Source organism: Bos indicus, chromosome 24, assembly GCF_029378745.1.
Source record: "Bos indicus isolate NIAB-ARS_2022 breed Sahiwal x Tharparkar chromosome 24, NIAB-ARS_B.indTharparkar_mat_pri_1.0, whole genome shotgun sequence".
NCBI lineage: Eukaryota > Metazoa > Chordata > Mammalia > Artiodactyla > Bovidae > Bos > Bos indicus.
In genome coordinates, this window is record NC_091783.1 from 35,045,172 (window position 1) to 35,068,727 (window position 23,556).

General features: G+C 41.8%; 1 protein-coding gene across 7 annotated transcripts in view; it reads right to left on the reverse strand.

Annotated features, from left to right (window-relative positions):
• Positions 1-23,556, reverse strand: part of GREB1L (GREB1 like retinoic acid receptor coactivator) — a 245,631-nt gene that overhangs the window by 36,925 nt on the left and 185,150 nt on the right. For all 7 annotated transcript variants that reach the window (XM_070778850.1, XM_070778849.1, XM_070778848.1 and 4 more), the window contains 6 exons: positions 22,027-22,353; positions 20,760-20,888; positions 20,079-20,213; positions 17,269-17,466; positions 1,966-2,146; positions 78-270 (listed from right to left, as the gene is read on the reverse strand). In XM_070778850.1, the coding sequence (XP_070634951.1) occupies positions 78-270; positions 1,966-2,146; positions 17,269-17,466; positions 20,079-20,213; positions 20,760-20,888; positions 22,027-22,353 (1,163 nt within the window). The remainder of the gene's footprint in view (positions 1-77; positions 271-1,965; positions 2,147-17,268; positions 17,467-20,078; positions 20,214-20,759; positions 20,889-22,026; positions 22,354-23,556) is intronic.

Consider the following 23,556-nt stretch of genomic DNA (forward strand, 5'->3'; position numbering starts at 1 on the left):
TGGCCATGTTTTCTGATGCTGTTCTGCTCCCGAGGGGGCTGGGAACACGCCTGGCAGAAGGCGGGGAAGAGACTCACTGTGCTGTCCAGCTGCATCCAGTGCACCTCGTTGCTGGTGCTGATTCGGGACTGTTGGGTCTGCAGAGTGTATGGACAGGAGGTGACCTGGAGCACCAGGAGGTTGAAAGCTTCCAGAACCTCTCTGCCGTTAATGACCCTGTCAGCCAATCCATGGCCGGGCTCGCCATGTGACAAAGAGCCCGACATGACACTGTAGAGACATTGAAAGTCACATTAACACCTCCTCATTTAAGTGACTAGATGCACAATCAGAGAGCAAAATAGAGGTCATGTCTTAGCTCTTATTTTTTTCAGTTCTTATTAACTGAGAGCAGCAGTGGAAACAACCAGCATTTGATGTGGAAGAGCAGAAATAACCCTCTTTCTTACCCCTTTCAGACAGCTTTCAGGGAATTTTTTTTTCCTTTTTCAGTTTGTCCCTAATACACCTTGAAGTCTAAACTCCATTATCCAAGCCAAAGATATCCAAATCTGTAGCTTGAGGTGGATCATTTTAGTTTGAAAGCCCCACCAGTGTAAGAGAGCTCTCCATCAAAAAATGATGCTTATAACTGAGCAATGATCTGTGCCCCTAGAGAGATTCCCCAAATGACAAGGAATCCTTGCTGTGTTAATACACTTTCCTTCTTCCCTTGAGGCTGCTAGACCATGCAGAGGGCTCCTCCTGCCCCCTCCCTACCACCAACACTTTTATTCAGTGTGGATATACCAGGTTTCCGTGCAGCCTCAAAAGCATATGTATATATTTATAGTCAAAGAAGTAATCTCAATGCCCATGAGAATTAAACAGAGAGATTCAGTGTGAAACCCTCAGAGGTTTCAAAGATGAGGTATATAAGGTCAGTGAGCTATTTCTGCTCGTAGAACACAAGCAGTAACTGAACAGGATGTGGGCAAAATTTCTTTTCTTTACCTTTCCTACCCTCTTCTTACCCCTCTGTCCTTCTTTGCAAATCTAACAAGTTATGCAAGATCTTACTTACACCTGCCTAGGGCTCTAGACCAGATTGTGGAGTACCAAGCACATTCTAGCTTCTGAACAAGTGCTTTTGTAATTCTAACATCTCTATCATAGATCAAAAAACAAAATCCAGATGCCTAACCTCAGTGTGTCCCGAGAAAAGAAAGTCTGTGAGTGCTTGAGGATGCTAAAATTTCCCTCTCCCTACCTGGTTCGGACAAACCATGATATGTAATATGTGACAACTATTTTCCCTTAAAAAAAAAAAAACTGTTTGCTTTTTTCAATCCATAGCAACAAAGATACCCCCTACCAGATAAGTCCTGTGATTTGATCTGACTCCATCACACCACCATACTACTCTTTCATTAAAAAGCCCATAAAGAGAATGTTCTCTGGTTTAAACTGGTAAATTGTGGAAGATTCTGAAAATGCTCTCAGATCACTGAAGTGGCATCCCTACTGCTGTTAAAGGGAAGAGGGAAGAGAGAAAGGTAAGGAGGAGGAGAAATAGCAGGAGAGGAAGGGAAGGAGGGCCCGGAAAGGGAGGGAAGGAGAAGAACCAGGGAGGAAGAACGGCGGCGACAGGAAAGCACGTGGACCTTCTGGAGGCCGCTCACCAGCTCCTCCTTGCTGTCACCCTTTCCTTGGAGCAGCCAAGTCCCAAGGTGCTCTTAAGAGGGAATTTTAACAGGAACTTGAAATTTTGAATTTTTGAAAATTCACCCACAGTATAGTTAACATCAACATTGAAGTAGTCAGAAACATTGGGAGAGCAAGGCAAGGGCGGGAATGAGTTACCCATGAGAAGATGCCAAACGGTGGGGTCTCTGGGATTTCAAATGACCACCTTTTAAATCATTTATTACATAACCCTTACTGTTGGAGAAGAAAGATTGTATTTGCTCACTCTGAAGCAATCACCTCGTTAGTTCCACATGGGAGTTGTCATGGACTAGCACGAACAGCGTGTACGGGTTCTGCTTCACCCTTCTCATAAAAACTTCAAACTTGGTTTGTATCTCATTGTCTAGACGAACAACATATTTCTCTGCTCTCTGATAGGCTGTCCCATTTTCCTCCAGACCCAAGTCTACAAGGACACCTGCCAAGAAGAAAACAGAGATTATCTTTTTTATGTACATATCTATGAGATAAACTTTAGTGTCAACTGATTTACTGAGTACTAACCATATATAGAGAGATTTACAGAGTGGATAGCTTTCCTTTTCCATATTGCCCACCACCATTTGAGGAGGAAGTATCAGCTTTCCTTTTCTTTAGAATACCACAACTGACCTCCCATGCCACGTACAAATGACACCAGGGACCAATCCGATACATTAAGTAGAAGCTTGAATAATGAGACCTCTGTCCAGTCAAACTCTATTTCTATGTGAAGTGCTCAGCTAAAAGCTACTATAGGCCACTGCGGGGAAAAAAATGAAGCTTTGGGCTACAGCTCTTGGCCAAATTAATATAACAGTGCAAGTTTCCCTTACCCCAAATTTAGCAACATAACACATATAAGAAAAAAGGAAAATAAAATGTAATGTCCAAAGATACCACAGGCAGATCATGAGCTTTTTTAAGGTGGTATTTTACTCATTTTATACAGTGCCAGTGTTGCACAGTATACAAAGTGTGCTGCTGCTGCTGCTAAGTCGCTTCAGTCGTGTCCGACTCTGTGCGACCCCAGAGACGGCAGCCCACCAGGCTCCCCCGTCCCTGGGATTCTCCAGGCAAGAACCCTGGAGTGGGTTGCCATTTCCTTCTCCAATGCATGAAAGTGAAAAGTGCAAGTGAAGTCGCTCAGTCGTGTTCAACTCTTAGCAACCCCATGGACTGCAGCCTCCCAGGCTCCTCCGTCCATGGATTTTCCAGGCAAGAGTACTGGAGTGGGGTGCCATTGTCTTCTCCGATACAAAGTATGGGAAGACCTCAATGAAAGTGGGATTATGTGCCAAATCAAAAGAATGAACTGAATTACTCAAGAAAACTACCTTTTCAAAATGTTAGAAACTGTACAACTTTAAAACTGTGTCATTATCTCTGTCTATAGTAAAATTACTTCTACATACAAACATCTAAAATAGGTCTAGGCGCAAGAAGCTGTTATAATTAAAACACCAAATCCTCCTTTAAAATGAATAGACAAAGTGGTAATTATGTGAGGTGAAGGATGTATATACTAACCTTACCATGGTGAACGTTTCACAATATATACATGCATTAAAACATCACATTGTATACCTTAAACTTACAAATTTGTTCTTTATGGCTCAATACAGCTGGGAAAAATACTGCCCCCAAACAAGAGTGCACAGCACTCCGTCGCCCACCCCCAGACACTCAGCCCTCTGAGAGGAGGACCTTGTGACTCAAGCCTATGACCCTCTGAGGAGGAACCAGAAGACTGATTTGGGGTTAGATATGTCACATTTGGGGGTTAGATATGATCTTCCAAGCATATTCATTTAACATCCAGTATCAACCACATCCATCAGTCCCAACTGTGTGGAAAAAAGTTTTAAATTGAGAAAGATAAACAAGTGAAATGAAGAACTTTTACAAATTATGTTGACTTAGTTTCATTAATCAATTTTTTTCATATAAAACCAGCTCAATTAACAACTACATACACTTAGCATCTAGATGCCATAATATTAACAGCTCTAAATGGTATAAAGGAAAGTAAGAAAAATGTTTTACAATATGAAACATTCACTATACTGGAAAAGGTGAACAGAAAGGTAATTTTGCTTTCAAACTTTTTTCATTAGTCAAAGATTTTGAAACTTTTTTCTAACTTTTTTCTTTACTCAGAGATTGTTTTCAATTTCCACCCAAATGTAGTCAAAAGCTGTTGTGACTATTTCCAAAAGCCATCAATCAGATATTTAATTTGGCAGGTAGCCTGATTTCTTGGAAAGTGAATTGCTTATAAAGTGTATTTAACATTCAGTAGAGGTTTATTCAACATCTATTATGTATCAGGTATGTCAGGTACTGTGCTAGGCTTGGGGATACACAGGAGGGCAGGACAAAGATCTTAATCTCATGGATCTTATGATGGAGAAGACGGATATTTTTGACAAGTATATGATGAGAGACAAAGCCCTTTGAAGGGAGGAGCTGAGCAGAGGCACAGAGAAAGGACCTACTTAATCTTTGGGGGCTTCTGTTTCCTTTTTGTAAAAATGGGGAGAGTAGAGCCAGCCGAAAATTAGCCTGTATTTCCTAAATTTATCCTTAGGAAACAAGCAGTGCAAGTTAAAAATCTCTAAATATGAAAATGTGATAAATAATTCACGAAAAGGAAAAATATATTTTGTGGATAACTGAGCTGATCACATTTCAAAACAAATGAAATGAAGACCAATTGTGTATGACTTTTTCACATCAGGTCCATACACGCCCTTAACGGAAAGTAAAGTTCCACACATCTCCGAGGTCGTTCTCTTAGACATAACACAGTGTGTTAGCCTGTGCAGCCAGCTGGCTCTGCAGTGGTGTGTCTGGGTGGAAGGAGGCACATCAGATGTTCTTGATTGTTTTAGCTCTAACTGGACATTTTTAGTAGATCATCCTTACCTTTAAATTTTGTTTTAGACTTGCTTTTAGTGTTAAGTTTTGTTTCTTTCCTGGTTATGAAAGTGATAGATACTCATCTTGGGAAAACTGGAAAGTATAGAGATATATTAAAAAAGAAGAAAAAAATCATCCATGATTCTTTAACTTGAAATAAGAACTGCAAACATTTTTGTGCATTTCTTCCTGTTTTTTTTTAAACGGATATTCTTCTACCTAGCTCATATTTTGCAATTGTATATCCTGACCTTTTTCACCTATAACTGCAAAGTGAGAAATAAAACCATCTACAACCAGTCTAATGATACACTATCCTTTCATAGAACCTGGTGGTCTTACACCATGTATATTAATTAAAATGTAAACAGAATATAATTTAATATTCCAGTCTAATTCCTTTCTCCCTTCACAGCTTCTCCTTAGTCAATGTAAAACAAAAATGGGTATGGTCTCTTCCTTCAGAGGGCCTCTTTCAAGAGGTGTTAATGGCACTATTACAGGCATTTTATTTCAACTCAATAAAAGTTTCTTGTGCATCTACTATATTTAGAAATAAATGGAACAATCAATTACTCAAAAACAAAAGAGAAAGAAACAAAACTATCATTCTTTACTAATAATATATTTTGGTAGCAAACACAAAATCATCCACAGATAAATTAATTAATAAGAATTTAGTTAAGTTGATGGATTCAAAATCAATTTATAAAAATTAGTTGGATTTCTATATACCAAAAACAAACAGGAAATGTATTTTTAAAAAACCATTTTCAATGATGTCAAAAAAATACTGTTTAGGAATAAATCTTATGAAAGATATGTAAAACCTTTGTGGAGAAAATGAAACTATTAATGACATTGCTGCTGCTGCTGCTGCTGCTAAGTCGCTTCAGTCGTGTCCGACTCTGTGCGACCCCATAGACGGCAGCCCACCAGGCTCCCCCATCCCTGGGATTCTCCAGGCAAGAACCCTGGAGTGGGTTGCCATTTCCTTCTCCAATGCATGAAAGTGAAAAGTGAAAGTGAAGTTGCTCAGTCATGTCCGACTCTTCGCAACCCCATGGACTGCAGCCTATCAGGCTCCTCCATCCATGGGATTTTCTAGGCAAAAGTACTGGAGTGGGGTGCCATTGCCTTCTCTGATTAATGACATTAAAGAAAACTTAAATAGAACTATATCATAAAATATAGTTAAAATTATTTTTAAAATGTATATGGCAGAGCAAAAAAACAAGAATAGTCAAGGCAGCTCTGAAGTAGAAAAGGTGGGAGAGATCTATCTACCCAGAGACCAAGAATTATCAGCTGTATTATTTTGTATACAAAATTATTATGTATTTGCCCCATGTTTTGGCATGGGGCAAACCCTGAAAACAGACCCCCATGCATGTAAAAACCTGATTTATGATAAAGCTTGCAATGTACATCAGTGGTAAAGAATGGACTCTTTAATAACCAGCACTGAAGAAAACAGAATATTGGCTCTTACCTTACTTGATATTTAAAAAAAAAGAAATTTAGGTGGATTAAATGTGAAAGACAAAACTCTAAAACTTTTATGAGACAATGAAGGAGAATAAGTGTGTGACCTCATAAAGGATTTCTGAAACACAAAAGGCCAAAGGATAGATAAACTTTAAGATTCATTTAAGTTCATTCATCAAAGATGTTATAAACAAAAATATGAGCCTTCCAAATCTTTAACTAGTATTTCTAAAAAGGATTAGTATTCAGAATAGAGAAATTGCTCCTATAAATCCAAGAAGGGCAAAAAAACTTGAGCAGGCATTTCCTAGAAGAAACCCAAATGGCCAATAAACATCTGAAAAGATGTTCAATCTCATTAATAAAAAGGGAAATACAAATAAGAAGCATATAAAATGGAAGCATATCAAATTAATAAAAATTTTTAACAAACAAGATAATTGTAAGGAAGAAGTAGATGAAAGACAGACTTATGTATGTTAGCATTTCTGCAAAGCAAATTCAAGAAGGATAAACCAGAAACTAAAGAGATTGGTTACCAGTAGGAGAGTGGATGGATGGGAAAGCGGTGTAAAGAAGTGAGAATGAGAATGGGTAAGTATGAGGAGGGAAGGGACGCTTCTCTGAATGTACCACCTTGTGTAACTTTGGCTCTTAAAACCACAGAAAAAAGTTAATCAAGAATGGAATGGGGGATGGGAGAGTGGAGTCAGAAAGGAGGAGAGGCAGGCAACAGGGAATCCAAATGGTAACAAATGAAACCGAACATCACCATCCTGAAAAGGTGAGCATGAGAAGAGCAAGTCTAAGTAAAACAAATCAGTGTGGATTGGCAATTGCATACCTTCTAGAAAAAAATCAAAGAAGTGAATATGTACATTGTAGATAACAAGAACTAGGTTCCCCTGTCAGAGAAAGAAGTCACAAATAAAGACACAAGAAGGACTAAAAGGAACCTTGCTTCACTCTGTATGATAGACCCCAGGTCCATCCACATCTCTACAAATGACCCAATTTTGTGCCTCTTTATGACTGTGTAATATTCCATTGTATATGGGAGGGAGATCCAAGAGGGAGAGGATATATATATATATAGCTGATTCACTTCTTTGTACGGCTGAAACTAACACAACATTGTAAAGCAATTATACTCCAATAAAAATATAAAAAGCATCTTGCAGTGTTCATATGGAATTGGCAAGATCAGTATATAGATATAGAAATAAAGAGGTATCTGAGTCTATATATAGGGCTTCCCAGGTGGCCCTAGTGGTAAAGAACCTGCCTGTCAATGCAGAAGACCCAAGAGGCGAGGGTTCAATCTCTGGGTGGGGAAGATGCCCTGGAGAAGGAAATGGCACCCCACTCCAGTATTCTTGCCTAGAAAATCCCACAGACAGAGGAGCCTGGGGGCTATATATATGCCTAGCTTAATATACATACATATATTTTCTACCTCTGTGTGCTGAGCAATTACATACCAGTAACAATAAATACAGTTCCAGTTTCTCTTCATATTACTTGCTATCCTCTCTGTTTTTGCTTATCGCACTCTTAGTGGGTGTGAACTAGTATTTATTCATTGTGGTTTTGATTTTCATTTCTCCAACTGCCTAACGGTGTTGAGCATCTTTCCATGTGCTCATTGGCCATATGGATATCTTCTTTGGATATTTGCCCATTCAGATCCTTTACCCATATCTTAATTAGGCTATTTGTCTTTTCATTATTGAGTTATAACAGGTCTTTAAATAGTATAAGTCCCTATCACAAATATGATTTGCAAATAATTTCTCCCATTTTGTGAGTTCTCTTCATTTTCTTGATGGTACCCTTTGAAGCACAAATACTGTTAAATTTTTTTAAATTATGTACTTATTTAGGCTGCACCAGGTCTTGGTTGCAGGACTCGGGAGTTCCTATCTTGGTTGCTGCATACGGGATCTCTTCTTTTGTTGTAGTTGTTGCACCCTGTGGGATCTTTAGTTGCAACATGAGAACTTAATTGTGGCATGAAGGATCTAGTTCCCTGACCAGGGGTTGAACCCAAGCCCCTGCATTGGCAAAGAGAGTCTTAGCCACTGGACCACCAAAGAGGTCCCCAAAGGTTTTTAATTTTGATGGTGAAAGTGAAAGTTGCTCAGTCATGTTCAATTCTTTGCAAGTCCATGGACTAGAACACTGGAGTGGGTAGCCATTCCCTTCTCAGGGGACCTTCGCAACCCAGGGATCTAACCGTGTCCCGTCCATCTGTCTGTTGTTGCTGGGAGCGGCAGTGGTGATGGTGTTCTTGGAGTCTTATCTGAGAAATCATTGTTTGATCCAAAGTGATGAAGGTTTACACCCATGTTTTCTCCTAAGAATTTTGTTGTTTTAGGTCTTACGTTTAGGTCTTTGATCCATTTTATTGCTTTTTGTTTGTGAGGTAAAGGTCTAACTTCATTCTTTTGCACGTGGATATCCAGTTGCCCAGCACTATTTGTCAAAAAGATTACTTTCCCCATTGAATGGTCTTGGCCACCTTGTAAAAGTTCAGTTGACCATAGATAGGAAGAGTTCTTTCTGGACTCTCTCCACTCTACCCATTGACTTATATGTCTATCTTTATGCCAGTACCACAATGTCTAAACACTATAGCTTTGGATTAAGTTTTAACATGGGCCAGTCAGTCTTCCAACTTTGTTCTTCTTTTTAAATATTGTTTTGGGTATTCTGGGTCCCTTGAATTTCCACATGAAATTTAGAATCAGCTGGTTAATTTATGCAAAAAAGTCAGCTGGCATTTTGATAGGGAATGCACTGAATCTGTAGAACAATTTGGGGAATAATGTCATTCTTAAAAATATTAATGGGACTTCCCTGGTGGTAGAGTAGATAGGAACCATCTGCCAATGTAGGGGATATGGGTTCAATACCTGGGGGTCTGGAAAGATTCCATGTGCTGCAGAGCACGTGCCCATGTGCCACATGTGGCATAAAACCCATGTGCCACAACTACTGAGCCAGCGGCCCCAGAGCCTGTGCTGTGAAACCAGAGAAGCCACTGCAATGAGAGGTTCACGTTCCACACGAAGATTAGCCCTTGCTCACCGAAACTAGAGAAAGCCCACATGGCAACAAAGACCCCACGCAACCAAAAACAAATAAACAATACAAAAATTAATGCCTTCCAATTCATGAACATACAATGTCTTCCCACTTATTTAGGTCTTTTAAATTTTCTTTCAACAGTATTTTCTTGTTTTAAGAGGATAAGTTTCACACTTCTTTCATCAAATATACTCCTAAGTGTTTTATTCTTTTTGATGCTATAATAAATGGAATTCTTTTAAATGTCAGTTTTGGATTTCTTGCGATGTTTCTGTAACTTTTTTTGCAGTATTTTAAAATTAAAAATAAAACTTAAAAAGAAGCACAACCATATAAAATATTTGCAACTGAGACACACTGCTGGTGGGAATGTAAAATATAACCAATCACCTTGGGAAAAAAAATGTAGCATTATTTTAGTAAGGTTGATAAGCATACACAATCTATGCCCCAACAATTCTACTCCGAGAAACTGTGTACCTGTGTACCAGCACTGCTTGAAATAAAATAGAAACAACTTAAATGTCTATCAGTAGCAGAAATGAATTTCTTAAAATGTGTGTTCATATAATGGAATACTAAAAAGCAGCGAAATTAGTAAATTACAGTTACACACGACAACAGGATTAATCACAGAAACATATGTTGAGTATAAAAAGGAAATTACAGACAAATGCACTTAGAGAAAGGATTAAAGGATACAAAATTATACAATACACTATTTAGGAGTTTTGTACCATGGCAAAACTATAAATGAAACAAGGGAATAATAAACACAAAACTCAGCATAATGGTTACCTTTCAAAGAAGATGAATGTTAGCATGGAGCAGGGAACAAGAGTAACATATTTTGATGGGAACGTGGTGTGTTCCCTATATTGTAATTTTTAATATCTCTTACAAAATTTATAAATTTGATCTGTTCAATATTTAAAATTTCTTAAAAGGGGGAAAATAAATATATACCCCTGTTTTAGAAATTCTTAGAAGACATTAATAGCCATACAAAATCTATTTGATGGATATATCATCAAAATACTGTAACTATTTTCCCATCACTTTCTACTTTGACTACTATAGAAAAGTTGAAAGACTAGTGCAAGAAATACCTATATACCTTTCAATGAGTTCCACTAATTGTTAATATTTTGCTATATTTGCTTTTTCTCTTCATTTTTATCCATTGTTGTTATTCTTGCTGAAAAATTTGGAAGTTAAGTCACATGTAATATTCAACCCTATATACCTCAATGTGTACTTCTTAAAAGCAATGGCATTCTCCTACATAACTAAACTATCATTATCATGTCCAAAGAACTGAACTAACATTGATATAATACTCTCTAGTACACAGGTTAGATTTGTATTTTTTTAATGAATTTTTATTGTAGTATAGTCATGGAATCCAGTCCCATCACTTCATGGCAAATAGATGGGGAAACAGTGGCAGACTATTTTTTTGGGCTCCAGAATCACTGCAGATGGTGACTGCAGCCATGAAATTAAAGGACGCTTACTCCTTGGAAGGAAAGTTATGACCAACCTAGACAGCATATTAAAAAGCAGAGACATTACTTTGCCAACAAAGGTCTGTCTAGTCAAAGCTATGGTTTTTCCAGTGGTCATGTATGGATGGGAGAGTTGGACTATAAAGAAACCTGAGTGCCAAAGAATTGATGCTTTTGAACTGTGGTGCTAGAGAAGACTCTTGAGAGTCCCTTGGACTGCAAGGAGACCCAACCAGTCCATTCTAAAGGAGATCGGCCCTGGGGTTTCTTTGGAAGGAATGATGCTAAAGCTGAAACTCCAGTACTTTGGCCACCTCATGCGAAGAGTTGACTCATTGGAAAAGACTCTGATGCTGGGAGGGATTGGGGGCAGGAGGAGAAGGGGATGACAGAGGATGAGATGGCTGGATGGCATCACTGACTCGATGGACGCTGAGTCTCAGTGAACTCCGGGAGTTGGTGATGGACAGGGAGGCCTGGCGTGCTGCAATTCATGGGGTTGCAAAGAGTCGGACACGACTGAGTGACTGATCTGATCTGATCTGATGGACTGTAGCTCACCAGGCTCTTCTGTTCCTGGGATTCTCCATGCAGGAACACTGGAATGGGTTGTCATGCCCTCCTCCAGGGGATCTTCCTGACCCAGGGATTGAACCCACATCTCTTATGTCTCCTGCATTGGCAGGCGGGTTCTTTACTACTAGCTCCAGCTGGATAGCCAGAACTGGAGGTTTAGATAGGGTCAACAGAGGCTTGTTTTGTCTCTGAGATAGTGGGGCAGCTTAAAACTGATGAGATGAGCTCCAGGCGGGAAGGAAATGGAAGGTAGCAATGAGAGAAAAGAATCAATAGTGAGGAGAAGGCAGCATCCAGAGCCAGGTGGGAGCATCAGATTTCACCAGAGAAGGGCAGCTCTTCACTGATTGGGAAGGGAGGGGAGAGACCAGTGTGTATGCAGTTAGGTTTCCAGATTTAGCAGGAAGTTTATAATCTACAGTGGCGAGAGAGGGGAGAAGCAAGCAGCATGGTCATTTGCTAAGAGAAGGAGGAGGTCAGAAGTGTGAATGAAACTGAGTCAGCCAGTCACTGCGGAGGGTGGGAGAAAGAGCCAACTAAGAAACCAGAAAGAATTTATGAGACATCAATCAGACAGGCTGATTTCTCCCCCCACACTGTGTGTTGCAAAGGAGGCTGTGGTGTGTTGTTGGAGACCTTGGGATTTACAGTTCCAGGATCCATAGGGTCTGCAGTGTGACTAGGAGCAGGTGACCAAGCAGGAGTAAAGGTGATGGTGTTTCGGAAGAGAGTGTTAAGAAGAGAAACTAGGAGCTGGTGAGGCAGAGACTGTGAGCCAGGTGCCAGCATCGGCTATATACTAGAGGTGGGCACTGGGCGGCTACTGACTGTACAGATGCTGATTTTGAGTACTTGTTCAGTTATACTTATATGAAGGAGTCTTGGTATTTCTCCACTTCATCTCAGGACAGACTGGTTTCCTTGTATTTTTAACCTGGATCTCATTCTCTGCTGCCTTTGTCACTGCCTTTTTTTTTTTTTGGCTTACATTTCAGGTGATGACAAGGAGATCTAAGGTCGATGATATCAAGAAAGTACCTTTCAGAAAGTGAAAATGCCTTCTCTCTCTCTCTCTGCCTCCCTCCTAATCTCTACTACTGCCTTAAAGCTTCCTTAAGTTCTTTTAGTTGGAATGACCTATCTACATATCAGCAGATGACACTGTCTCTCTGGTTATTTTCTGATCAGGCATGTACTGAGCTGTCAAATTTATGTCCTTTCCCTGCACATGATGACATTTCCCTGACTGGATGCTGCCAGACCTGCTCTTGGTCGCTGGGGGCTCCCACTAACACCATCCTAAAAGCAGGGAGGAACACTTCCCTGGCGGCACAGTGGATAAGACTGCACCTGCTAAGGCAGGGGACACAGGTTCAATCCCTAGTCCGAGAAGATTCCACATGCCGAGGAGCAATGAAGCCCATGTGCCACAACTACTGAGCCCTCGTGCTGCAACTATTGAAGCCCGTGCTCTGCAACAAGAGAGTAGCCCCCCACTCTTTTCAACTAGAGAAAGCCCAAGTTCAAAGCAGCAAAGACCCGGTGCAGCCAAAATACATAAATATCCCAAGGACTATTTTTACAAAAAGCCTCTGCAGGAGGAAAATATGGACAGTCACCAACCCTTCCTGTTTTCATCCTATCCATGTTGAGTTGAAAGTGGCTTACAGTTTGATAACCTAATTCTAATTTATAGAATTTGGAATTTTTGAATTAGAAGAATCATACTACTATATCAGCCTATTTTAAAAATGACACTAAAACAGAAGTACCGCCTATAATCTAGAAATCCCTTAGGCTGCTTCTCCATGGATTAGCTGCCGCACTTATAAGTCCTTTTAGGGCAGACATAATCCCCCTGAGGAGGACATGGCAACCCACTCCAGCATTCTTGCCTGGAGGATTCCCATGGACAGAGGAGCCTGGTGGGCTACAGCCCATAGGGTCGCAAAGAGTCAGACATGACTAAAGCAACTTAGCACAGCACACACAAAAACGATTAACCCATTTCATCTTTTTTTCACCTTCCAATTCTTTTCTTAATGTTTTCTTTCCCACCCTGCCTCCCTTCCTTAATTAGAAAGTGACTTGAGGTATCAGTGGGTCACCTCGGTGCTGAGTCGGCAGCAGCGTGACGGTTTCTATTTCCACCTTTTTCTTTCAGCCACACAAGGGCTGCCAAGGAAGTGGCCTTTCTGCAAGTCCTGGCTGCTTCTCCCTGCCTGATGCTTTTCCTGGCAGGTGGGCCTCAGAAATCCTTCTTTTAGGGAAAGGCAAATGGAACCAGAGAGCGAAGCACTTAGACACTGGTGCTCCCTCTGCCCATCTCTCCCCTTCCTCCCTCCAGCACCACCCCCCCTGCCCTTCAAACAGTACCTGAGCCCCTACTGGTGCCAGGCCCAGGAGAGGCAGAAAGGAGGTACCAGACACACAGAGATGAGAAAACAGTCCCTGTCCCCAAAGCACTGCCCCCTGGACCTTACACAAATGAAGCTCTCCTTGATTCACAGGCCAAAATATGAGGAAACTGAGTCAAACGACTTCTTGAGAATCCTTTCTGTTTTCATAGCAACGACTTTCAAGAATTGTTTTAGTGGAGAATCTCTGCTCTGGAAAATCTCTTTACACCCTAACATGCTCCAGGTCCTTCACATTCTATCAACTGTTACGTGTTCCAAGAATATGAAGGTATTCAAATAAAAAAGTGAATAGATTGTGGTATTGTTATGATATAGAATAGCATATACATTCATTAAAAATGATGCTTACAGGGGACTTCCCCGGTGGCCCAATGGTTAAGAGTCCACCTTGCAATGTGGGGGATGCAAGTTCGATCCCTGATCAAGAAACTAGGATCCCAGGAGCCCTCATGCTATCCTCAGGTAAGAGTCTGTGCTCTGCCAGGAAAGATCCCCAGTGCTGCAACTAAGACCTAACACAGCCAAAATACATGAGAATTTTAAAAAACAAAAAAATAAAATAAGAATGATGCTTACAAAAGCTTAACGAGATGGAAAAATGGGCCAACTATAACACCTGACACAGGCAGAGAAGAGAACCTAGAATATTAGGTATTAAGTCATTGAAAGTGATTATCCTTGAGTGGCAGGATAATAAGTGCTTACAACTTCCTACTTTTATTTTTCAAAGTTAAAAAAATAACTTTTTTCTATAATAAAAATGAGTACAGTTATTTAAAAGTGTCTGGAAGTGATTGTTTCTGTAGCAAATATTTTCAGTATACATGCCAAGGCCAGATGTGAATACTTTTAAAAATGTGCTTTGCCTTGTATTTTCTGAATCTGTCTATAGCACTGATTCTCTTTAATTCTAAGCTACTGTAACTAGTCAAATTCCAGTACCTTTCAGAGGAATGATAATCTCAAAATACTCACTTTGGAAGAATCCAAGGGCATTGAGAAGGGGAAAGGAAGGGCCAATGAAATTTCTCTAGCTGTCAAATGTGCAGGGTTTTATTTAGGGTCTTACACTGATCAGCTCAGTTGGTAAAGAATCCGCCTGCAAGGCAGGAGACCCTGGTTCGATTCCTGGGTCAGGAAGATCCACTAGAGAAGGGACAGGCTACCCACTCCAGTATTCTAGGGCTTCCCGTGTGGCTCAGCTGGTAAAGAATCCTCCCGCAATGCGGGAGACCTGGGTTTGATCCCTGGGTTGGGCAGATCCCCTGGAGAAGGGAAAGGCTACCCACTTCAGTAATCTGGCCTGGAGAATTCCATGGGCTGTATATTACATGGGGTGGCAAAGAGTCGGACATGACTGAGCGACTTTCACTCACTGATTAAGAAAGGTGAGAGTGCAGGTCATCAAGAGGTTATCTGAGGAAAAGGCTCGGGGCAGGGGAGTCCGACCGCTGACCAGAGATGACTTCACCTCCTGAAACAGGTGCTCGGATACCCTGGCCGGCGTATGACTGAGCTATTGGATAACAAACTCAGCAAGGCCACGAATGGCACTTGGTACAAGGAAAACACCTATAAGAGAAGGTGCTCCCTCCACGGTAAGGAAGTGGAAACTCCACAAGAAGTAACCAAAATCTGGTTCATGCCTGGTGTGATGAAAGCCCTTCTGCTTCCCTCAGTGGAAGTGGGCAGAGAGAAAAATGCAGAATGGTCAGTACTGGAGGATGCCTAGAACTCACTCCTTCTGGAAGAGCTGAGAGAGAAGGCGTCTGACTATCTCTGGCCAATTCACTTACAAGTCAATATTTCCAACTGACTGTGGTGTAACCTGTCAATCAAAATTTTAGAGGCTAAAGCGAAGATTGCACTATTAATCGGGTGCTTGGGTCTCCAGAAGGCATGGACAGACCTTTCATGTCTCAGGCACAGCCACTAAGAGATGTTAAAGGGGGAAAAGGCTATGGTTAGCTGGCTCATCTGGCCCATGGAACTAGCAACAAAAGATTTCACAGAGGGCTGTACTCATCAAAGGGTGCTCCTCTGATGAGCCGTCTGGTCTCCCCTGGGAGCTTGCTGGAAGCCAACCCAGTTCTGAAGAAGGGAATGTGCTTTATTTTTTTTAATGAATTTTTTTTTTATGAGGAACATTTTTTAAAGTCTTCATTGAACTTGTTACAATATTGCTTCTGTTTTATGTTTTGGGGTTTTGGCCACAAGGCATATAGGATCCTAGCTCCTGTCGGACCAGGGATCGAACCCACACCCCTTGCATTGGAAGCCAAACTGCTAATCACTGGACCACCAGGGAAGTCCCAGGAATGTGCGTTTTATTAATAACAAGGTCCCCAGGTGCTCTGCATGTACAGTAAAGTTTAAGGTGTAGTAAACGACAGGTGCAGAGTATTTCAAGCTCTTCTGAATTTTCCTGCTTCCCATCCAAGGCAATGGCAACCCACTCCAGTACTCCTGCCTGGAAAATTCCATGGACGGAGAAGCCTGTAGTCTGCAGTCCATGGGGTCGCACAGAGTCGGACACGACTGAGCAACTTCACTTTCACTTTTCACTTTCATGCATTGGAGAAGGAAATGGCAACCCACTCCAGTGTTCTTGCCTGGAGAATCCCAGGGACGGCGGAGCCTGGTGGGCTGCCATCTATGGGGTCGCACAGAGTCGGACACGACTGAAGTGACCTAGCATTAGCATCTGTTTCCAAATATATAGAAAATAAATTTTTTTACTTTGGCAAAAAGATTTATCCTCCACTTAAAAATCTCTGAGTGTGTTTGTGTGTGTTTGCCCTCAGCTAAGGTACTCAGAAGCAACTTGACATTTATAATTTCCTTTTCAAACCTAAAGTTAACAAAAGCAGGCATTTTCCAGCAGTCTCAATTTTCTAAATTCCTTATTGCTTCTTTTAATTCTAACAAAATTTGATGTTTGAGAGGGATGTTATTTACCACAGACTACTAAAATATTTGCTCCTTACCTTTTTACATTTTTTTTCCCTTCTCAGCTTATTCTCTTAGGAGATGACCTCTTAAGGTCATTAGGAGAAATTCTAACTTTGAATTTTTAAAATGAGATTTCTCATTGCTGACATGGGGAGTGGCATTCTGGTTTCTAGGTTGAAAACATGCTGGTAGTGTGCTAAATGTATAATAAAAGTCCTCCTGTGAGAATGTGACTCACTGAGCCATAGAAAGAGTTCAGGTAGCTCAGATCCCACCATCCCAAGCAGGGTTATCTCTGCCCTGAGGGAATTTCTCTTCATAAATGAGTGGCCAGCTTCCAGGTCACTGATGATATCACAGATTTAACAGAATCGGGCAAACATGCACATCAGTTTACCCTTGACCTAGGAGGAACAAGGTCAGAGTACTTTGAGGACATACTTACACATGAATTTGAAGTAATATTTAAAGTACTCCTGTGATATTTAGTACTGTAAACAAAAGGATGGAAGTGCCCTAAACACACTTGGATTAAGCCAAAGGAAAAAGCAGAGTGAATCCAAGACTGGATCTAGGTAGGGCCCTCCTTGAAAGCTCCACCTTACCTGATTGTCGAATCCGTTGAAGAGTTTGTTGCACCAGGACTTCTGACCTTGGGACAATGATGATGAAGTCCACTTTGCTGAAGTGGCCAAGGTCCAGGCTCTGGCTGCCGCTGTCTGCGATAGCACACACCTGGGACAAGAGTTTTCTGGCAACTGTGAGCTGCGGCTGATAAATCTGGAAGGTCTCATTCCCTAAATCTAAAATGTGAAAAAGTCATAAGAACACGATTAATTCACTTCTGTGATGGCCTCTATGAATCTATACAGGGACAAGTAATACACCCAGTGTAAAGTGATGCTCTGTCACCAAGAACCTTCATTTCCTACCCTCTCTCTCTATTAACTTTTAACAGATCATCCACTTTCCCTAACAACTCAGCTGAAAGGATGTGCTCAAGAGTGAATGTGGCAATTTCACAAATATATTATTGTAAAATTGATCGTCTCACAAAGTATGAGCTCAGCACCCCTCCCTTGCCCAGAAACAAGGCCCACAGACCACATCCTTGCAGCTGGAGCCAGGACTCATCTCTGGAAAGGGGACAAGCTTCCTGGTTTCTTTACGACTGTCAGCACAGGTCAGGTGCCCAAGCCCAGACCCTGAACAGAGGCAATGCCATAACCATAATCTTGCTGAGTTCCTTTGAGCTTTTCTGGATGGCACTGCAGTAAACACTGTCTCTCCAGCAAGTCAGTTGCAACATGGTTTGAAATTCTCCTCCCCATGACACTAACTTCACCTTTCTTTCCACTTAACTCCACTTTGCCAGTGCGTGTGACCTGGCAGGTCTGGTCAACTCTGGTGCTGACGCCTGTACTATCTGAAGAGACCTGATTCATGACACATCCAGCTGGCTGCTCAACAGGTGACATATCAGAAAAACATTGCCCAGATACTTTAAACATGCCAGTAGCTTTTTATTACAAGTTACAACCAAGAGATCAATCTCTTATACGTGCATGCGTTCACACACACACATGAGAGATAGGGTTAGTTGGCTAAACACCTGAGCAGGAAACATTTAATGCTCCTTGAAAGGACTGCTTTTTATCAGGAACACATGTGGAAGTCTGAGCGGCACACACAAGGGCCCAATTAACCTGTGCTAATGAATGTATTCTAAAACCAAGCTGCAACACAGCCCAGGCAGAGACAGTGGTCACGTGACCACCAGCCACCACGGAACCCTGACAGTGAGTGGGTCTCCCTAGTGACCGAGATGACCCACTAGAAAAGCCCCAAACTGCAACTTTTAAGAACAGCCCACATAGTTTTTGACCTACCAAGGTAATCAATCAAAATAAAAAACCCATCTTTGGATAGTTAGACTGTTATATCTTTCATTTCACAGGTTACACAGCTGGGGACTAAGAGAGGAAGCATAACTTTGTAGAAGTGAACTTAGCAAATTTTGAAGTTGGATGAAAGCTAAAAATATGTTTAAGCAGTGTTTCTTTTCTTTTTCATCATTAAAATCTCTTATTTATTTATTATGTATTTTAGGCAATGTTTCTTAAACAGGGACTCAAGGGTGTGAATGTGGGAATCTGTAAGTATTCTGAGAATTTTAAAATTCTAACTTGGTTCACATAATACATTTTAGATCATGTGGATGATTACTTTACTGCCATATAACGTCCAGGAGTTAAAAATCTTTATTGCCTTCAAATTCATTTTTATGCCTGGGGTGATGCCAAGCCCTGCTCCTTTTCCTATTGCGGTCATCCTAATGCCTGAAGGAAGCATTCCCACCAAGTATTAATAGAAGCCAAAAAGCTGTCAGCAGCTGCTCATATGTATCTGTTTCATATCCATTCTTCTGTTCTTTGTTCTGTCCTTTTTGACACTGTCCCTATCAAATAGGAACTTGGGGTAGGAATCTGAACCTAACGGAATCCAAGCTAGAGATGCAATTCCTCGCCCTGGTCTGACCGTCCCCCTTGGCGTACTGCAAGTCCGCTGTAGGGCACATGAGGTGTCGGTGTTTCTGCTCAGCTTCCAGGAAGGCCTCACTAACCCTGAGACTGTGTGCTTGCTAAGTCGCTTCTCATGTCCGACGCTTTGTTGACCCTGTGGACCGTAGCCCGCCAGGCTCCTTTGTCCATGGATTCTCCAGGGAAGAATAACTGGAGTGGGTTGCCAGGGAATCTTCCCAACCCAGGGATCAAACCTGCACCTCTTATGTCTCCTGCATTGGCAGGCAAGTTCTTTACCACTAGCACCATCAGGGAAGCTCTGAGATTATGTGTGTTTTACATATTGGAAGGTAAGTGCAGGGAGTGGAGAGCCAGGGGCCCAGGCCAGACTTTGTCCAGATTCTTTCAGGCAGTTCTCTAAAGCCCTGTGTGAACACCTAGAGCTGGTGGGCCCAGCTGTGGAACTAAGGGAGGTACACCAAGGACCCCAGAACGTTGTGAGGGAGAACAAAAGAGAGAGAAGTAGTGTTTAAAAAAATCTTTGACTTAATTCTAGGTGACATTTACTAAGAACAAAGGCATCAGACCCAGGCCACAGGGTAAGGGAGAAGGAAATGGCAACCCACTCCACTATTCTTGCCTGGGAAATCCTGGACAGAGGAGCCTGGTGGGCTACAGTCCATGGGGTCACAAAGAATCGGACATGACGGAGCATGCATGCACGCACAGGGTAAGGCGTTTTTCACTTGAGCCAGACCTCTCGAGGAGATAATGAGGAAAGGCCTGTCACAGTCCATGACTGAAAGACAAGACCTCAGAACCCTCAGAACGAGTCAGCTTCTACATCCGTCCCGAGGATGGGGTTCCCTCCTTTTGGCCTGAGGTGACATTACCCAGGTTCTGCGTGGGGCTCATAGCAGCAGCCTCCTGAGGCGACACGTATTCGTTAAGGTCTCCGTTGAAAGGGGTCACCACACTATCTCCTCGTCTCTGTTGCATTTTGTCTAGCAGCTTGTCTAGGTCGTCACCTGTTACAAAATGAAGCGGAGGTAAGGAAGTCACCAGGAAGGACGTGTTTGTATCAGACGTTAGGCAGCTAGGCTGGGTTTCTGTCGAGATCTGCCGGCCATCCCACTTCTCACATCAGAATTCACACTCAGTCACCCCCGTAACAGAATCCCCGTAGCCACAGCTACACTTATTTGTATCATGCTTACAGGTTGCAGGCTCTCACATACTATTGATAATTCTCTCTCGGCCCCTGTCATACCCAGAGCAGGCAGGATGGGATCATTGTGTCTCCATTTGACAGATTAGAAAATTAGGTCTGGGAAGGCCCAGTGTTGCCCAAGGTCACACGACAAAGCAGTGGCTGAGCTGAGGCCTCCCATCCTAGCGCCCAGACCCCTCTGCTGTGTCAGGAGCAAAATGCTTAGCAGAAACCATTCCAAAAGAGGGAACATAAGTCATCAAGCTTAAGCTCCACTCTCAGGTCATGGACAGGCTAAGATTTAGATCCAGAAAATTATGCAGCTGGGGACCCAGCAGCGTTGCTGAATCCGACAGCCACTCACCTAACGATGTGGTTTTGAAATGCGATGCCAGGAAACTGACCTTTCCCGTGATGAGTTCATAACTAATTTCTTTCAAAAACTCACTTGTGGTGAGCATGCTCTCTGCCAGAGCCCTGGACTGGTGCTGACCTGCAGAACAGAGGGAGACATGACGTGCCAGTGGACAAATGCTCACCGGGACACGATTTATAATAAAACAGCCAGAACTGAAAATGCAACCAGAGTCTGTGCCTAGAGGGACTTGGATAAGGAAAGTCTGGTACATCCAAAGGTAATGCTGGTGACTACCCAGCATTTGAAAGGATGATTCCAAAACTTCATTTGAAATGAAGTTTCAAATACAAAGTTAGGTGATTAAGGGAAAAAAACAACATCCCTTACGTGCATGGCAACCCACTCCAGTATTCTTGCATGGAGAATCCTGTGGACAGAGGAGCCTGGCACACAGGCACATGTGTTTGTAACTGGGAAAACATGCCTTGGATGTGTTTAAAGACTAAGGGAGGGATGTGAAAAACCTTTAAAAAATTGTCTGCATGGCTATTATGAATATCAGTCTTAAAAAATGTAAACTTATGTTGTTTTTTTAACAAATGAAAATTAGAAAAAATGAAGGTGTTATACTTTCTGATGAAGCTTGTTGAAAGATACATACATCACAGAGAGATAGGCAGGTGGTTTTCGTCAAATCAAGGAGGCTTGGCCCCTTTGTTAGGAAGATGTGAGAGCCATTCACAGAGAGGAGAAAAGCAAAATTTAGTCCAAATGGCAACTCAGGATGGCATCTGATAGAAAATCAGCACCAGAAACAAAAACGCATTTTGTAATGTACCAACTTTCTGAAGTTTTCTTTACGGTCAATGTTACAGCATTAAATACCCTCTCTGGCGAAGAGGTGAATATATGAGTTAAGTTCCTGGCAGATAACGATGAACTGGCTTAGGCCACCTGTGGCAGTGGCTTTATCACATGCTAGAGTGGTAACATTTCCAAAACCTTTTAAGGACAGAAGCGACATGGGACAAGGGTATCTGTTACCAGGATGTGCTTTGAAATAATGCTCCCACCACCAGCTGACAGGGATGCTAGCCAAACTACAGGCTACAAAAAAATCTGATCTGAGGAGCAAAGGAAAAGTTAAAATTAGGAGGAAGAACCCAAGCTGAGGCCCTTGATCAGAGATTAATTGCATGGATTCCTGAGACACTCAGCAAGTAGTTTTCAAGTGGACAGATGATTGAATGAATAGATTTTAAAAATTACTCACCTAATACGACCACGCAAAACTCATTTCCTCTGATTTTCGAAGCACAAATGGTTACCACATAATCCGGGAGTTTTTGATAATGCCTCATTTCACTGAGAGTCCTCAAAGTCTCTGAAATGCCCTCTGCCAAAGAGTTCTGGGTCACAATCACATGAACCAAGTCTTGAGACACGCTGGCAATTAATCTAGCCAGCCAGGGGAGTTGTCCTGGTGACACTGGTGTGCACTGCGCACCCATCTGCAGGGCTCTCTCTCTCAGAGTAAATTCCTGCATAGCTTTCAGCATAATTTGCTCAAATTCTTCCCTGAGAGGTATCTGATCAGGACCTAAATTGAAGAGAATTATAGCTAAAATTTTTTTTTTTAGATCACAGCTAGAAAAGAGAGACACGTAGATACACACACAAATACACCAGTATGCTGTCTATTCCGGCTGGCAAGTAAGCTGTTTTTTCTGTAGTGGCCTTAAATATACTGCACCTATTTATCATTTTTGATTGTGAAACTACCTTCTCTCTTCTCTGTCTGCCTCAGTATATATTTTTACAATGCAGACTTCTGCTCCTGTTATCTTTAAAAAAAGATGTGCTCAGAGAGTATCAATTCCACTGTATGCCTTGGGAGATGGTCACTGAGGGTGGTAATTTTAAAAATAATATCAGAAATATTATTATATAATGTTGTTGTTGTTGTTGTTCAGTCACTATGCTGTGTTCGACTCTTTGTAACCCCATAGATTGCAGCACACTGAAGGTAGTGTTTTTGTTGACTTATGAAACTTGGCATTATGGAAATAGTTAATGACTAATGAAGCAAGAAGCTAACCCACTAGTGTGTATAATCAGCTTCAGGCTTCACGCAGTTCTCATTTTATTCATAAATACTTTAGAAAAACATTTGCATGTATAGCCTCTGTACCAAATTTTGAGAATACTGTCCACAAGGAAAGTTATTTTTCACCCCCAATTTATATTTAGGCAGTTTCACGTTTTCCCCAGATAGAGAATGTTCTCATCAGGGAGTTATTTATCCCAGAGTTCTGGGGTAAAGATGGCCTTTGGCCCTCCTCTCTGACTGTGGTTATGGCTAAGCTTTCACGGTTGATCCGTCCACCCTGGAATTAGGGGGATTTTGTTTCTCTTTAGGAACTCAACCAGGCTTTAGGACAAAATAAGCAATCAATGTCTGGCATCCAAGTGACATAAATGAATTCTTACACTTAAGTTTAAGTTGAAACTGGCAGGACTACGTTCGCTGCTGCTACCCAAAACCCCTTCTTTGGCTGTGCAGAACTTAGCTTTGAATCTAGAACCCCTCGGTGTCTGTGATCTGAGATCAAGCAATTGCCTTGGAATCCAGAGTCAAAAGCCCCTTGCAGAAAAATACAGGGAGGAGGGACCTGACTTCTGTATGGGAACGAGGCACCTGAATGAATCAGAAATCTCTCCTTCCTTTAACAGGGATTTAAGTGGCCTCCCTGACCCTGCCCATCATCTCTGGGAAAGGAAGAAAGTGAAAGTTTAGTAATGT